This window comes from Patagioenas fasciata, chromosome 14 (assembly GCF_037038585.1).
Source record: "Patagioenas fasciata isolate bPatFas1 chromosome 14, bPatFas1.hap1, whole genome shotgun sequence".
Classification (NCBI taxonomy): Eukaryota; Metazoa; Chordata; class Aves; order Columbiformes; family Columbidae; genus Patagioenas; species Patagioenas fasciata.
In genome coordinates this window covers 14503837-14522686 of record NC_092533.1, presented here as the reverse complement: position 1 = coordinate 14522686, position 18850 = coordinate 14503837, and the positions used below count along the sequence as shown (strand labels likewise).

At 36.8% G+C, this 18850-nt stretch overlaps 1 protein-coding gene across 17 annotated transcripts in view; it reads right to left on the bottom strand.

The window, feature by feature from the left end:
• The window catches only part of TENM2 (teneurin transmembrane protein 2), a 629416-nt gene that overhangs the window by 275072 nt on the left and 335494 nt on the right, over positions 1-18850 (bottom strand). For 12 of the 17 annotated variants that reach the window (XM_071814801.1, XM_071814803.1, XM_071814804.1 and 9 more), the window contains one exon: positions 11336-11419. The exons of the other annotated variants lie outside the window; for them this stretch is intronic. In XM_071814801.1, coding sequence (XP_071670902.1) covers positions 11336-11419 — 84 coding nt within the window. The remainder of the gene's footprint in view (positions 1-11335; positions 11420-18850) is intronic. 17 annotated transcript variants of the gene reach the window in all.

Below are 18850 nucleotides of genomic sequence, written 5' to 3'. Positions count from 1 at the left end.
AAAGTTAACATCATCCTGGAAATTCAGAAAGTTAAATGCTGTATGTTTTTCTGTCAGAAGTAACAGAAGAATGAAACTCATTGCATATGTATCTATAAAACAAAATTGAACTCACATTACAAATGCCCCTTCAACTAAAACAAGCAGTCATCTGTCACTCCTGTTAAATTCCAGCACTTCAAGAGTAGCGCCTGCATTTTGCACTCTAAGCAGGTGAGGCACGGAGAGCTGTTCGAGCTACAGCTTCACACAGTACGTCTGAATACCAGTCAGACTAGTGCTTAAAAACAAACCAACCAAACCCCAGCAACTTCTACTGTTTGCACAGTCTGACTTTCCTGTGAATGTAAAGAGTTGCACCACAGTGCGACACACGATGCATGGATATTAAGAATATGACATAAGGCTATTTAGCTTTATACGCTACAGTAAGTAAGACTGAATGATCTTCTACACGTGACACTTCAGAAAATGACTTGATTGAGATGTTACCCTGAAAAAATTAATTTTACTAAATACAAATTATTATTATATTTTGCATTTCAATAATCTTTGTCTCCCATCATCATATGACTCACAATCCTTCAGCTGCATGCAACATTGATTGGCTATGTTCCTTTTGCTTAATAATGGTCATACATTTAAGCAGCCTATAGAACAGAAAGGTCCCCAGTGATCGGGGACACTGAGATGGACATCGTGTTCCACTCTATTTCCACATTTTGTTATAAATATAATTCAAAGATATATTTCTGTATACGTAATGATATGTATTACACAAGCCCACAGCTATGCATGTCACCCTCTTCATGTACTACAAATATACACACACTACTGTAATTTGCATATACAGAATTTTTTCATCTATAAATTAAAGAAATTCAGTTGGGAGGTCTAACTAAGCAAATGGGAAACTACAGTGAAAGTATACAAACTTAAAATTGGGTAGGAAAAGTTATTCAGACTCAACCTCTCTCATATTTTGCTGTTTTAAGTTTAAAACACACAGACAGTACCCTGAAGCATTCCAAGTTTTCTGATGTGCAGAAGGAACCTTGTAGAATCCATATGTATTTTTAAAAACTACCTCAATAGCTAATAAAAGTCTACTCCAAGAACAACTTCTAGGAAACACCTGTATATAACCTGTTGAAGAAAGCTAAGCAGATGTTTTAATAAATTCTAGGATTTCCAGATTAATTTTAGAAATTGTGTACCTTCGAAGTGTATCATATTCTAGCTTTGCCTCAGTTGAGTTCTGAAGGATCAAACAGTGAAATTAAAAGGACTTCCTCTCTAGATATGAAAGAGTTTTCTACAATCCAAACAAATAAATCAAAACCAAATACTAACAAGAAATCTATGGCTTTATGAAAATATTGGTCCTATTCTATTTCATTTTCAAACATGTATTGATGTAACTGAAGACAACAAAACCACCTGACTGATAAAAGCGTATCATTGCAAATATCAGTTGACAGTAACACCCGAAAGAGTGCTTGTAGGAATAAACAGTTTTTGACCGCGTATCTGTAGTTCTGATGATAGAGGCTAATCCACGCACACCGCACTATTTGTCTTACTTTGGGAGTCAGGTTTAAACATACTTCTAGCCTGCTTATGTTAATGCCAAGAGACTTAAACTCGGGCAGTATCAACTTCTGGCAGATGCGGGACAAGTGAGAGCAGAGCAGGTCAGCGTGTCCTGAGGAGCAGCCCAGCCCTGCCACACTGGGAAGGCCACTTGGGAAAGTAATGATGACAGCTTCGTAGGTGCCTTTATGACTCCAGAAAACAGCTAATTGCAAAGGACTTACGCATAGGCAAAAAAACCTCATAAGGTAGCTTTTGAACCTTTAGAATCTGTATTAATATAGGTAATAACTTTCCACAGAATCCTGTGCTTACGCAGCTCCTCAACAAGGAGGTTTAGTAATTCCTTGTGTCAACAGGGTTTGGAATAAACAACCCTTATCTTTATTTAGTTTATTTTTGGCAGTTTAGGACTTACATGTAGGGAAAAAATTGATATAGTAAAACTAAATCACGGAGCAATGTCTGAGGCCATAGTAATGTCTGTACCCCAAAAATCTACTCCAAACTGATCACAGAACTATCCTAATGCTTTACCAATCCAAATACTTCTTCCCACCCCAACTTCTCATTCTAGAGAGCTGTAACGTCTCAGTGAACAGCTGAACTTGATCGCCATAACGCGAAGTTAAAATATCCTCAGACCAAACCAGTTTCAATCCAAGTGCTCCAGTTCAGGAATAATTTCATTTAAAATCCCTGAAGGTGAACAGCAGCAGCTGGTTCTATATAACATTTCTTAATTTATATAAAGCAGCTCAACTGTTTAGATTTCAATTGATTTCAAATTTTGTCTGTCTCAATGTTCACACATATTTAGTGTATCTGAGTACTTAGAGTTATTTCTGTCCTTTCCCATTACTTCACATTTAACTTTGAAACCACTGGATTTCTACTACCACCACAGCTTTAGAAGGACATATCTGAAAAAGCACAGTAAATGAAAGAAAATACCATTTAAGTTTTTATAGTAATTAGTATTTGAAGTACTTTTTATATTCTTACTACTTCATTACTTAACTAGGAATATTAACCACTCTGACAACTACATCGCTTCCTGACACTACAGACTTGACCAACTCTGAGCCACCTTAAAGGAAATGTCAATAATGCATATCACAGAAGTGACTTAGAAAATGCAGAAATCAATACAATATATGCCAATCCTATCTATCTTCCTTAGATTCAACTAAATCTAGTTGAAACATAGTTTCCGTATTTCAATTTTGCCTGCTGGCAGAATCTGAATCCTCTAGTCTTTAGTACATGTAGCGGTATGGCACAGCAACGGCAACTCCGGTCTTCATTTCCTGCTTTAGTCTTAACTTCTTCCTGTATTCAAGAGATTGTTGATACAAACCCTAAATTTAAGCTACAGAAATGCAGGTGTATTGAATACTGCCTTTAAGATATGGAACTCGTGGTCTTTTACAAAAGTAACTTTTAATCAGACATGATGTTCAGAAACTGACTCAAAATGAAGCTTGTTCTGAGTTAGATGAATGAAATGAAGGATCCAAACCTTCCTGCTAAAAGTGGAAGACAACAAGTTTGTCTGCAAATGCAGTTCTGTTACTTTTGACATAGCTTTCTGTAAAGAGAATGAGGCCTGACAGCGACAAAATAAGAGGTGCCTGTTATTATTCTGAATATGTCAGTTCTAAGTGACTAAACCAGGTCCTTGGTAAACTAGAACATGTGGCTGTTCAGTCTGTACCATGGAATAAGGTGCCAGGGAGGTTGCACAAGCTGTTTCTACTATTGAAACAATATACATTCCCCAAAAGGATGATATTATCACACGATACACAATGTCAAATTTCAGAATCAAACTCAGGGGCAACATCTACAACTGATCCTGAGAATCGACAAGTATCCTTTGAGCAGAAAGAGGAGAGAGGCAGCAGGACAGTTCAGCCCTAACAATCAGCATATTACAGGGCTCAAAGAAGGCTGAAGATTTTGCAAGTGAGATGCACACCATTTACTTTTTCAAAATGCCCTCAACTTCTCACTTCCACATGCTATTTAATCAAATAAAAATCACGCTTTATTTAAAAAAAAGATTATGTCAGTAAGTCCTTTTGAGGGTCTCCTGGCAGTAACACCAGATTCAATATTTTCATTAATCAGGTAGTGCAAGCCACATGGGATTTGAGGCGTGGTATTTTCCTACCCAGCTTTCATTCTAAATAAAGAAATGAACCAAGTGCAGTCAAGTATGGCCAGATTCAGAGCACAGGGACTACAGACAAACCTGTCTCTGAAGCACATTCACTCTAATGAACCATCGCTCAAAATCTGAACAATTATAGTGGGGAAAAAAATACTAACTCATAACAATCCTGTTTAAGGAAATAGATTCTGAAAAAGCAGTAAAACATATTACCAGATATGTCTGTAAGTCCTGCTCATAGGAGAAATACTGTGAAATTGGTTGAAAATACTAAACTCAACTTGTCCCAATGAGGAAATAGATATCAACAAGTGTGCTGTCCCAGCTTTTCACCTATGCTTATTATCACAAGTAGATTTAATTCTTCAGATACAATAAACCCATTCTGCATCTACATTTCTATCAAAATGCCCGGCTTTCCACTGACAGCTTCTGAACATAGTTCTGCATTGTTAATGTAAAAATCTTTAGTACGGGGAAGAGTTTGCAAGTAACAGTAACAGCTTAAAATAATTTACTGTCAGAATTTCCTCATTGCTTCTCTGTATTAAAGAATATCATGTAATCAATTTTGTTTTACTTACTGTTATGGCATTAGACACTATAAACATTTTGCCCCAGATGCAGTCCAGTTCGGAATAAAGCACATTCTATTTCCAATTCACAATCCAAACAAAAGAAAGTGCTGGTAAAAGCCAGTTACGGAAATTCATAACAAAAGCTTGTCAGGCTCCCTCCACTTTTACCCTAAGCAGCGATATAAGTAAACCTAACGTAAAGAATTATGGCACTAGTACAAAAAGTATGTAAATAATTTTTGGTTTTTAAATCCGTTTTCCTTGTCTCCCTCCCTATTCAAGTTTCACGGCATACATATGGGTATGAATAAGTAAGGGATTCTTTGCCCTAACTTCATGCGCAGCAGCTTGAGAAATGCTTTAGATTAACATGAACGATAATACACATACATAAGGCTGTCTTTCAAAGAGGTTCGATAATTCGTAAATGCAACGTTTACACCAATCGGGTCAAGTGAAAAGGTTAGTAATATAACTGTTTAACTTATGTAAATCTGTTTATCACTGCTAAGGAACATGGGATGACTTCAAATGCTCACTATCTAATATAAGCAGCACATATTCAGTGCAACTTGCATTAATTCTCCTTCCAATTTTTAATTACTATGCAGTCTGTAAAGACAAAAATCCGCTAAGATTGCTCTTTTTTTTTTCTTTTATCAGAACAATTAACATTAATCGCATATTACTTCACAGGCGCTGCTTTTCTACACATTCGTTACCAAAATAATAAATCGAATTAAGTTTGAATAAAAGTATTAAAATAAATTACAAGTACAAATGTTTACTCTTAAACATACTTCTATCAATACTTCCTTAGCCAGTGTTCATAAGGAGGTAATGCAAAGCTTCATTTATACTTACTGTATGTTTCAAGACCCCTCCACCCCCCAAAAAAAGAATGGCAATTCCTTTCAAAATTGTGTATATTATGCTTTTCTTTCCAGATGTAATTTTCATTTTATACTGTGTACAGTTTTATTTGAGTATCTTGTCAAAACATTTTGTGAAACCATAAAAGGAGGCCAAGCATTTCACAGCATTAAACAGACCTTGATGGCAGGAAGGGAAGACACTGAATTGAGTTTTGAGGTTTTTAAAGTTTTAAACAAAGAGTACAAAGAGTCTGAATCCACGTCTCTGTGGAGTCCATCCTGCTTTTTCACCAACTACAGAATAAAGTAGCCTCTTCTCCTCCCCCCCCCCAAAAAAAAGGATTTACAATCCATGGCTTTAATTTCTATCTCAAAATCTTAAAATTAAATGCCCAACTATCCATATGGAGGGCCAGACATTTTATTTTCTGGTTTTATTAAAATCTGCTTACACTGATGAGAGGATAGGGACATACGATTTTGGCACAGTCAACACAGGTTTAACAGCCTAATTGCCTGGGTTTTGTACAGCGGATCATTATGTTAATGCTTCTGCAGTAAAGTGCTCAAGAGGAATTCCCACAACCGAGACTCCTCATTGCTGACAGAGACGGAAAAGGTAGGACACACTGGGGTTATCTGGGAAGAGAGGGTTCTTCAGGGGCACAGGGCAGGAATCTTCAAACCAACAGGACTACCAGGTGCTACCAAAGGGGAGAAAACACGCCACAGCACAAACCGCCGTGAATTGTGTTTGTCTGAATAACCCAGGGACACCAGATGATTACACCTTGTCTTGCACCCTCGCTGGGAGGAAAGGCGGCTTCACAGAGCTTCGCAGGACAAAGGCAGATGCTATGAAAGTGCACAACTCTGCTTGTATGTAGAATTCCTTATTGTACAGCATCCACCTGGATCTCGAGATTAAGCTCATTACTTCTGCGGCAGTTGCAATGATGGCACTGCACACTGTGCTCCCTTAAATACCTTCTCCTGTGGAACAAACCTGACACGGAGCCCACACGACTCCTGACTCTGCTGTGCCTTCACAGCCCCACATTCACGGATGGCTTACAAAACCAGGCTTCCTCAGAGGATTAAGAATGTCAGTATGGGAAGCTTTTTGCTTTGGTAAAAGAAAGACCAAATGAGAAGTTTTCCATGATAACGGGTTATTTTGAAAGAATAAATATACACTTAACAGTTTTGATCCAATAATAAATTTAATCAAAATAAAAAATAAAAGGCATCAACATAGCTATTACTATATATATATCTGTAAGTTCCTTTTAGTAGTTTGGTATTTCCTTCAGTTTCCTGAAAAAGTTTCACTTTTGGTGTCCCTAAGATTATGTCCACATTTAATCACCAAAAATGCAGCTCCATCCCACAGCAGATGTGTCATTAACTATTTCTGAAAAAAACTGAGATAAAATCACCGAGCATGAGAATGCTATGGAATAAGTCAACAATAGCAGATGGTGTTTATTTTGTCACTGCTTGTGTTAAAAATTGCCACCTATTTCATCAGTTTCTTCAAGGTAGAAGCCTCTTGTAAAAAGCAGAAAAACTATTTTTTACAAGCTGTCACAAAACTCCTTCCAGTATAAGTTCTTGTTTTCATGGCTTCCAGTTTTCTAGGACATGGTGCAATACACAGGAGATCGGTTTGTATAAACCTGACAGGATGGAGTATTTTGCTAGCAGCTCAGTCTTTCAACACACAATCTGTTTTGTTTCTCAAGCAAATTTGCAAATTCTTTAGTTCAAATACCGGCATTTTCAAGACAAATTCTATAACAAGTGTTAAGTCTGCTCCTCAGAGAGGCACCTGGCAGAACTGTCAGCTTGTTTGCTTCTAGGACCCAATACACAAGAGAGTTTTGCTTCCCTCTCAGAATTTCATACATTCTCATTATTTTATTTTATCACTCACTTTTGGCCTTGTGATTTACATTCTCTAGTTTTTCTTAACAAAACAGTATGCTGTGTGAAGAATAGCTGTACAACCTTGACTTGGCTCCTTAAAGAAACAGTTGTTAAAATCCCACTATATAACCAGGTTTTGCTCATGTATTTCTGAAAGGATTTCTATTAAAACGGAAACCCAAAAGACCTCCCAGAAATGCAAACCCGTATAATCCTCAGTAAGGAAAATTCATGTTGAAAGTAGCCAAGTGAACTAAATTCCTCACTACTTGATTTAAACACAAATATTATAAGCACTGTCCACAGTAGCCATACAAAGTATTTAAATTCAATTTTCAACAAGGTAAAGAACTTATTTATATCTGAGTGCTACTGGACATCTGTCTACCATTCTCACTGATGATTTTAAATGTCATGCCAGGAAGAGATCATCCCCATAAATCAAGCCCCATACAACCATTGCATTTTGTATCTAAGCATCCTAAACACAGGATAAAATCCAGTCCGCTTTCTTCTCCCAGAAAAATATATAATCTCTATCTAAATTAAATTACAGTTCAATAGGTAACATCCGAAAATTATTTAAGAACTTGCTTGCACATCACAGAGATCTTTCAGATAGTTGTATACTTGCTGCAACAACATATCAAATATGTAGCTTATTAACTATAGTCAGTCAAGTCTCCTTCAGGTATTGACAAGATTACATAAGAATTCAGAGACTATGGAACCCATTAAAATGTCCAGATTTGTATGTTCAAGATCATCATGCTGAAACATACAGCAAAGACGCTTAAACCATACAACACAGTTGCAAAATGAACCAAAAGATGGGAAATGGTAGAAAAAAGGCTTCCTGGACAAACACTGCTATTGCACTCCCATATATTTTTTAATTACTTGACTCAATTTTTTCTCCCTCCCTGTTAAGCCTTCTGTTGCACTGGTGGTTCAGGTTGGCTTGCACACATGATACAGGAACCCATCCTTTTATCTTCACTACTCAATGAGAAGCACAGGCCTCTATTAGTGTTCTATTCAAATCATATTCCAAGCTGAGTGCTATTAAATTTCTTCTTTTGCTTTTATATATTACTCAACATTACAGCATCTGAATGCTTTAAAAAAGAAACCCAAGATGGTTTTGTGTGTGTTCTTTTTTGTTTGGTTTGGTTTGTGTGTTTTTGTTGTCGTTTTGGGGTTTGTTGTTTGTCTGATTTTGTTTTTAATTCTAGATGCTTAGTATGAGATAGATTTGGGATTTCTGTGTGTGGTTTTTGCGGTTTTTTATTCTATTAAGAAATCTTCTCCCAGCAAAGGAGAAGTCAGAAATAGTGAGATTTAGGTCTACTCCAAATACTCAGTAGGGGAGATATTTTCCTACAGGAGGCTTTTATCCTTTTTCTTTCCAGAGTCTGAACATGGATCTGAGAACAACCCTTCTGCCTGCATTTCTAAAGCACTGACCATTATAATACCCATGTGCAGCACTTAACCTCCTTCTTTCCCGCCACCTCTTGCTCTGCACCAGCAGCATCTTTCTCCTTAGCAAACCAAAGGCTAAATAGATCAAACCCCCTAACATTTTATTAGAACACAGCAAAGCAATCCACTCACTGAGCCCACTCAGTAACTGGGTACCTTTAAAATGAAAGGTCTGAGGGCTCTTCCCATGGTGACACAGAGAGTCCTCTTCTGCTGACACAACGCGCAGGCTGAAAGCTTTGCAACACTACTTGGACGCATTCTCAGCCAACTGAGGCTTTAAACCAAGGTTAGTGCCATCTGTCCATTTTTGGCAGCATCCTGTGGCACTTTTTCAAAGGAACAGAGATAAAGCTTGGTTTTGGTCAGTTCCTTTGAATTATTAACAGAATAGATTTGGCCAACATCAAAGCCAGTCAGCACGTCTGGATCTCTAAGCTCGCTGCACCTTTCTTAGCACTTTTAGAGCATGTAACAAACTGCTGTACCACCTGTAACAGATTAAGTCTGTCCAAGTAAGTGGACTCATACAACTCATAAAAAGCACTCAGTTTTCCTATGGCTTCTCTCAGTTCAATTATTTTCTGAAATTCATGTCACTGTCAAGCCAGAGGTGAGAATACTATCATCACACATTGTTGAGTTGCTATATAATTATTAATATATTCTCATGTTCTTTTTAATTTCTAGAGCCCTGCACAAATACAATACCGAAAGCTAAAAGCAATATATAAATCAAATAGGCTTGAACTGGGAAGGGTATCAGGTTGTCAGGGAAGAGAACTAAACCAAAGAGAAACAATGTTTGACGAAAAGTCTCAAAGCTTCAAATGAGAAAAGACATTGTTCAGATGGATGCTATTTGTAGGGCGAAACCTTTATTTGATGCTGGAAAATGTGCTCAAGTATTCTTTTGAGATTTAGCACGGCCTAAATAGCATAACCCATTCACTATACCTGTGCTAAAATCCTTTCTGCAACATCGATAATCACAAATGCTTCAGAAATGCAGATATATACAAGAGCATTTCCATTCTTTATTAATTTCATCTTTATTGCCAACCATAACATGCCACCTCGGGCAATTTTTAATATTATGTACCAGCATTATGGAAATTTAATTGCTCTACCAAATGCTCTGACTCCCACTCTTCTAAGAGACATGGAAATACAAAAATCAGTCCTCATCTCCAGTGTGAAAACACACTGAGCATTCGTGGGTTGCATTAACTATGAAATGGTCACAGATACTCATCACTTTCCAGAGCCTGATGTAAGAAACCGTCGCAGTATTTGCTCAGACACTGTTTGAGATTCTAAACATAATTCCACTCAGTAGTTTTTACCAACAATTATGGAAAGAAGCCTATCAGAAAATCCAACTGGGGGTGACAAGAAAACCTTGGTATGTGTCTCATTTAAATAGTAAGCAGGCAGAATGCTATTAGGGCCCTAATTCGGCAAAGCCCAACTGCAAAGGTAGTTTTCATGTATGTAACTAGGTCGTGGTTGCAATGGAAGAGTGAAATATCAAAATATCTCTTTCATCTCATTAGGCAGTCAAATATAGGGCTAAAATTACAGGGTTGATGACAAAAGACCTTATAAAAAATGCCCCCTGCTGAATTATTAAGGGCATATCCTAATGCTACAGTTAGTATGAACACAGATACCCAATGAATGAAAACCACTATTTGAATTTAAGAAGTGTCAAGAGGAAGATGTCACTGAATCATCATCTTTGTATTAAAATTCGTTAAGATGTCTTTGGCTTTAAACTAATAATAATGTACTAACTAATAATGTACTTTTTTGCTAAAAAGTACGTTACAAGCTTTTTTCCAAACGTCCTCCTCCTCCCAAAGGAGTTTTGCTCTCAGGGAAATAGAAAGTATGTGTGTGGGGGTGAATAGGGGTGCTTCTTAAAAACAAGCAAATAAATGACAAAAACAAAACAAAGACCACAAAACAAACAAAAATCCCCAAAACAAAACAAACCTCAAACCTCTATCAATGAGGTCATTCCCTACAAAACAAACAAAAAAATCCAACAAAACCTCAATTGTTTTGCACAGCCCTTAAGGTGCAAAACTTCACTATGACACCAAGTGGGACTGTCCGAATCTGCAACTCTTAGATCAAATAACTTCAAATCAAGACTAAAGATGAACAGAGCTATTACTAAATCTTTCATTAGAAAGTCAGATCTAAGAATTGCTGAAGCAACACAGACCACACGCAAGCTTTCACCAATGGAATAAAACATATCTAATTGCCTTTGTGGAGATACTACTAGCTACAGCTACCATACTGTTTTAAACCATGCCTGTGTGTCTGGCATCTCTGACACGTCGTTCTCTCCATGCGAGGTGCCCAGTGCTGTGAAGCAACGTCAGCCCAGGGAAAACGCAGCTCCTTCACCACCCACTGAGGACTCCCAGTAAAAAACCCACCTTTACTTAGTTCACTCAAATCAAATCGATTGCAAAGTATAAAAGACAAATATGGAATAAAGAGTGATCAGGTTAACACAACAGAATATAAATACCCACAAGGAGAAATCAAAGAAAAAAAAAAAACAAGCAAAACATAATAAGCAGAAGATAAACAGAACTAAATTAATCACTGCAAAAGCCACAAATTCTAAACTAGTTTCTAAGTTTACAAGGAATACAATTTAAGCAAGATAAAAACCTTACGTATTAGAGAGTTCTTTGTCTCAGCCAGCTGCTGCCAGCTTGTCTGTCTGTCTTTCAATTTCTCAGAAAGGTGTGTGTGAAAATCTAAATGAAATAAAACAAATAGGTTTTAGAGATGGCTCTTTTCCTCCTTTTCTTCCATTCCATTCATCCCTGGTGTAAAACAGCCAACAGAACGCTTCTCCTCCTCCCCCCCACCCAAAGCATCTCTGAATAACAAAAATACATGAATTTCCTTGCAAAAAACCAAGCAGACAAGAAGCCTAATAACTAACATACTGTCACTTCAATTCTTGTTCTTCACTGCCTTTACGGCTTCATTGGGAAATTATTTTACTTGTTATATCTCAGGTTCAAATCTTTACTTTTTATAAGATAATAGTTTATTATTGCATCCAAGACTCACCAGAATCAACAACAAATATATGTTCTGTATACCAGAGTAATTTATGACATGCAAAGAAGACAATGCATTGACACTTTGGGATATAAAGCAGCCGATCAAAACAACAGTAAATAAAGCACTTTAAATGCTAAAGATGTAAGACAATTAATTAGCTCTTTGTTAGGAGCACAAATATTCTGGATCTAAAGGGTCTGCAACAGAAATAATGTGAACGAATCACAGCTCCTAAGTTTTACATTGCTGACTTTGGGGGTAAAAAGTAATTTGAAGGGATAAGTTATACTTTTACGAACAATAAAAAACAAAGAGAGTTTACTAAACAGGATAAACATCACCTTTCTACACACAAAATTCAAGTTCGATGTGGTATGACTATAAGCCATTTTCCAGTATTTTGGCTAATTAGTTCAGCTTTACTTTTGATGACACAAGACCTTTGATTTAAAAAAGCAAGGAAGATAAAACAAGAGATTTTCACAAACACTCCACTGAAAGATAGTTCTAAGAACAATATGCAAGTGAAATAAAGAGATGTAAGGTGCAGAGCACAAAGATTATCAATATAAAACCTCTAGTAAATAAATACATACATAAATGCAAATTTATTAATTTTGGTGTTACCAGCCATTTTCCCCAACAACATAATACTAAAAATTGATTAGATTATTTTCATATTTTTCACAGTTATTTGCAATTTTACAGGTTCTGTTATATTGTACCCTATAATCTTAACATTTTGAAAGATCTACTGTCTCTACTTTTGTTTTAATATAACTTTCGCTTTCATGTCTTTTTCTAGAGGAAAAACCAGAATTAATCTATCAACAGCTTATCCATTGACACGGTATCACGTTACCCTTTAAGCTTGCGTATGTTGCTGAATCTGCTGTTTTCTCTTTTTACCTGTCTGTGGTCACCATGGCATATTTGATCCTCACAGTTACAAAGGGTACAGATGAGGACAACAAACTGCTCCCCAAAGGAACATCTTTTTATGTGAAACAGTAAAATTAATGGCTAAAACATAAGTTTCCAAGCTCTTTTTCTCCAACTATTAAAAAAAACCCCACAAGTTTGTTACCAATGCCCAAAGGAAAGAATAATTTAAATGTTGAGACACTTTAAAAATAGTGTCATCTGAAGGGAAGTCTCCATGGGTATCACCTTCCTTTGACACTCACAGGGGGTTAAACCTAATTGCATTTAGGGTTATCTCTAGCAGCTACACTCAGAATCAAACATCCTCATGAGGACTATTGTTCTAACTAATCTACTTATTAGGCTTTTATTCAGATTTAGTACAGTCTTTTATAAAAAAAAAAAAACCTCAAAGGGATAGTAATAGATTTTGCAATTATCAGATAGGAAAGAATAGACTATGACCTACAATCTTTGGCCTTGCCAAAAAGCAGGAAAAAAATAATTTATAAGTAAACTTTACATCATTAACTTTGGTCCCTATCAGACACTACACTGTATATCCAGAAAAAGCAAAACTATGTGAATTAACTCTGCTTTCCTCTTACACATTCCTCTAGAACACAAACCCTGCGATGTCCACAGGCCCATTTGCTGATGCAGTGACTGATAGAGAAAGAAATCTGCTTTCTGTACAGCACTTGCAGAGATGAAGGAGCAGCAGTTTTTGGCTTGCTGTGTCAAGTCCCAGTTTCGGTTAAAAATCAATACCAACAGCAAATGCCAGCAACGCTTTTTGAAAATCTAGAAAGCAAACAGTGCAATTCCTCAAGCAGCCTCCTGAGAGGTACACGATGTCCAGAGTAGCTGCTCGTCTTCTGCACATCACTCAGCAAACTGGTTTTCTTCTCGCGGTAGCCTCTTTGGAAATGGATCCTCTGCTTCCACCATTCTGTTGCTTTTTAACATTTATCTAATTTCTCTCACACCCCAACAGTCTCCCACTTGGCCTGGCACTCTGACAAGACCTACAGGACGTTTTCTTGCTGTTTGACAGAGAGGCTGATGAGGAACGGTTGTAATTACGCTGCCCATTTTCATTCCCTCTCTGTCGCTATGCCGTGTAACCAGCAACCAGGAGGCACCTGAACACCCACAGTCAGAGGTCCTGCTCCACAGGGTCCCACCACAGAGCACTCCTGGACCCCACGGTACATGTCCTTCTCACAGCAATGAGGGTCATCACCAAATATGGCGTTGATCCTTAATTAATGAGCTGGCCTAACAATGACTCATAACCACTACCCACCCAGGAAGAAGTACCACTCCTGTCTCTTCTTTCTCTCTTCCACTCCCCCAAGATGTTTTCTTCCTTGGGAATTTTCCCTTCCGTAGTCCTGCCTGAATGGATGCTCCCAACTATGCACTATGAAGTTTCAATCTTACTGGTTAAGTCAAGTATTCTGGAATTTCACTTTTTAACATTTCCCAACAGGCATCACTAAAAGCTTGGCTACCAAGCATACAGTATATGCTCCACCCTTTAAGACGATAGCACATTGTTTATGACTTTTTTTTTTTTTTTTAATTTACACTATGAAACCTTTTTGCCTTTTATAAGGCTTGGTTCTTTCCATCCGTAATTCTTATGCCTCTCTGTCAACATTAATCCAGAAAATAACTGCGGAACTTCAAATACGAGCAGAGTCTCAATATCCTCCTAAGTTCTGTTGCCATTTCTCCTCTCCTATTTATCAAAGTGGCATAACATAATTTTTACTGGTAATAAACAATAAAAAGACGGTTTATTTTTATAAACTAGCACTTCAGAAGCACTAAAAAAAAAGGTCCTAGAAATAAATACCCTTAGTTTCTCAAGCTGCTTCCCGTCCTTGCCAATATTCACACAAAAAGACCCAGCAATGAACACTCGCTCCATTTCTATCACACCTACATGGCTGAGCCTTGTCCAAGTTGTTTCCAATTTCCTCCCTATTGAATACTGTCAACAAGCAGAAGCTGTTCTTCTCTTAGTACCTTAGTACATTTGCATTGCTATTTGCTCAACGTTTATTACTAATCATTGTGGTTTTCAAGGAACAGGACAGAAACCGTAACAACTCATAGAACACTCAGTACTGGGCAAGTCAAAGTTCCACATTTCTCTCAGCCCTTTTTGCTTTTGTTTCTTTATCACATTCTCCCTTAATAGTTTGGATCAAGCATACTAGAGAGACATAACAAATGCAGTACTCTTAACATATATATGCATACCATTTCTGGAGGCAAATAATGATTATGATAACACCAGAAAAAAATAAGTAATACAAAAATCATGCACAGAAGTAGGGCAACATCAACTGTTCTGTAATCAAAGAGTCATACTATTTTTCTTCTCCTATATTGTCTTGACAGAAATACTATCTGATGTTTGACTTTATTACGTTGCATTGCGCATCTTATATCCAGTGTTAGTTACAAAAGTTGTATTCTTAATTTTTCTCTCTCTCAAACCTATTCAACAAACCAATTAAACTTAAAAAGCTTTACCTGCATAGTACACTAGCAGCTCTCAAGCAGAATTATTCTCTGATACAAAACATTGACAATGGATATTTATTTTTTAAAAGTATACATTTAAATATGTTAACACACCACCAAATATTCACGCAAGCATGTTGAAGGCTATGAAGGAAAATGCTCTAATATTAGTTTCAAGTACATTTGAAAGCCTATTATAGTCCAGTGAACTCAACAGCAAATACACTATTTTCTCGCTCTGCTGTCTACCAAAGGTAAGGTTACAAAATGGGAGTCAGAATTTTTGATTCACGCTGCTATTCATCACGTCCTAAATATAACCAAACATGACCAGCAACAGGACTACTGCACTAGGAGCTGGATTTTTGAAGTGCATTGTCTCTTAAACAGAATCAACCAAGGAATCGGTCACATTAGAGACAACAGTACAGGACTTAAAATGACAAATACCTTCATTTTGTATTTTCATTTCCTATGGACTAATGAAAGCATTAGTATGTACTAGTAGTGTAAAACCACAGGGACATGCATGATTCAGAGCAGCACTTAGTAGAGCGCACAGATGTGTCTACTCCTTTGTGCAGAAGTCTGTCTACACTTAGGAACTGAAAATGAACTAAAACTAAATTTCAAATGAATTTTAGACAAATTTAAAGGTTTCAACTTCTCTTACTTCCAAAAATACTTAAATATAGGCCCTCTTAAGTCCAAACAAATATGGTAACACAGGAGTTCCAATCAAATTCACAATACCACTTCAAAAAAATGCCACAAGATTTTATAAATTATGCGGATACTGACCCATAGCTGAGTCATTGACCCATGTGGGGATACTAACCCTGGTAATTTGTATGCATCTTCTCAAAAGCCCCTGAACAGTCAAGCCCCAACACCTACAATATCCATAATCACCTCTATATTCAACACAAAACAAATTCACATCAAAACAAAAACTGTAAGTGAAACTTCACAACATTTTTTTTCTCTCAAGCTGTCTCCTCCTGGTTTTGGTTTGCTTTGCTTTTTAAAGTAACGGCCAATTTAACAACTATTACTTTATGCCCTTAGGAATGGGTTAGCGTCCCCATATGGGTCAATGACTCAGCTACGGGTCAATATCCTTACAATTTATAAAGCCATAATCCACAATTCTCATGGGAAAAAATTATTAAAAACTAAGAAAAGCTTCAATCTCAAGTAGCAACAACAGGTACTCTGAGGTTGCTTTCTCTTTCTTTAATACCTCTTCCATGTAAGTCTTTCTCCAAAATAACACTCTACTATTACTTCAGCCTCTGTTCTAACAACTTGGTTTTTAGATCAATGACTTATGCCTGGAAAGACCAATATCTGAATTATTAGGTTAATGAGGAATAATCAATTTACTCGAGTAAAGACTAAAGAGTTCCTGGTGAAAGGTTGTATCACTTTTTCAAATTCAGTTATTTCAAAAACAAAGCAATAAGGAAAATCAGTATACTTACACAAATATGGTAACACAACTCACATTAACCAAGTTTTATGACAAAAGTGGTCAGGGACAAAGTTTACATTTAGAGGGGACTATATGTATCGTACTACAACCAACCAATACTTGAGTTAAAGCACCTCCTGCTGTCCTTGGTCGCTTGTGGCAACACACAAAACTGTAAATAAAAACTGCACAGAGAAGGATAAAAAGATTTTAGAGGGTTCTAAAAAATAAATAAATTAAAAAATCCTTAAAAAGAATTTTTCTCCTCCTTGTGGGAGACTGCTGTACTTTTTCAGCTTGAAAGTATAAATAGTAAGTCAACCAGAATGCTACAGGAAAAAATTATCTGCCACATACTACTTCGCTGCTTCTTTTGTAAGGGAAAACCCCAAATGTAGCTGCTCTTGGTAAGACTAATTAATCAGCTGCTGATGGAGCACTGGATATAGCATTGTGACAGCTGTGAAATAAACATTAAGGGATGCACAAAACAACGAAAGGAGGTTTTCCAGTACAAGCATCCAACTCTAACAGCGATAAATTACTATAACCACAAGCTGGGTGTTGTGTCACCCAGCCCTCCTCCAAAACAAGTAAACAAAAAAGCAAACCACCACAACACGTTTTCTTCTATCAAAAGAACAGTGGAGTGCTAAGACATATGGACAGAAAAGCTAAGAAGGACCAAAGTGCTACCATGTTGGTCCTACTCACATATCAGGCATTTTTTTTTCAAAGACCCAAATAGGCCCTACGTCATCCTGTATGCTTCTAACACTGTGGCTTATTGTTCATTTAAATTAAGAAGCCCCTAAAAACATAAAAAGAACCTAAACCAAATACATAAAGTTGTGTTCCTAGGGAGCTGGTGATTGAGATCAATATTCTAGCAATAGTAATGCTTTACAAAACAAAAAAGCTCCTAAAGTAGTAACCTCAGCATCTGACTTTCTCATTACACAGTTATGTTCTTCAATGTTAAGACGTATTTTTTCTTTAATTGTGATAGCGAGTTAATTAATTCATGAGGCTCAACCACCTTGAGACCTACTTGTACTGATTTCTCTTGCTACAGCAAGTTCAATTACTGAAAAAGGAAAAAAAAATAAAAATCAAATTACAGTTTTCAAGTAATTTAGTTGGTAAAATCTCGGTTTTTATCTGTGCCTGTAAACAATTTTGAAGAACTAAGAACTGACACGCAATTCACAAGAAGACACGTAGCCAAACTTACTGTCTTAACTGTGTTATTTGTTGGGAAAAAAAATTACAAAGGACAAGTTATCAATCTCAAATTTGACCAGGTATCTCTTCAGCCTCTATAATGAGATCACCTGTAACTTTGAAACAAATATATTCTCAGTACCCTTTGACAAAGAATGTAAGTACAACCTGTAGAGAGTTAGATCAAAGATCTTTTGTCACATCTCTAACCTAAGGAAAAGTATAAAACCAGAGTAATCATACAAAGAAATTCCTTTGGAATAGCCTCCAAAATGCCAGGAGTTTCTCTCAGATTTCTTAAAATTTTTATTCAACAGCCCTGGATTGATTTTTCTTCCATCAATTAGAATAATAATATCATTTAGGCTGGAAAAGATGTTTATGATCAAGTCCAACCGTGGATTGAGTCCAAATGTAATTCCTCAAGTCTGCCTTTCAATCACTGTAAATCGTTAGCGTTTACAAAGTCCAGGGACGAGAAGTCCAACAACCTCCCTGAATGTTACATGAAAAAGTAGATTTTTGTTCCTTTTGGATCTGCCATTTGCTAGTTTGATATTGTATAGTTATCCCTCACAGACTCCAGTCATGTCACGAGTCACCAGTTGTTCTACACTAAAGAATATTAAAATATTAAAGTCATCCTTCACAAGCAAAATATGCCATACCCATCTCACTAGCTCTGACCTTCTGCAGTTCTACTATATCATTTTTAAATGGAAAAATGAGAATTCAACATATTGTTCAAGGTACAGGCATCCCACCCCTTTATACAACGGCAGTGATGGTATCTTCTGTTCTGTTCTTTACATAAACCTTCCATGGGCTCCTCTTGTTTGTTGTAAGAAAGGGGCTGTTTGCATTACTGTAATATCATATGGATACCTTTTCACAGGACTGTCCACTGTTTCACTAACATCCCTTAACTGAATAATAACAGACAATTCAGAGC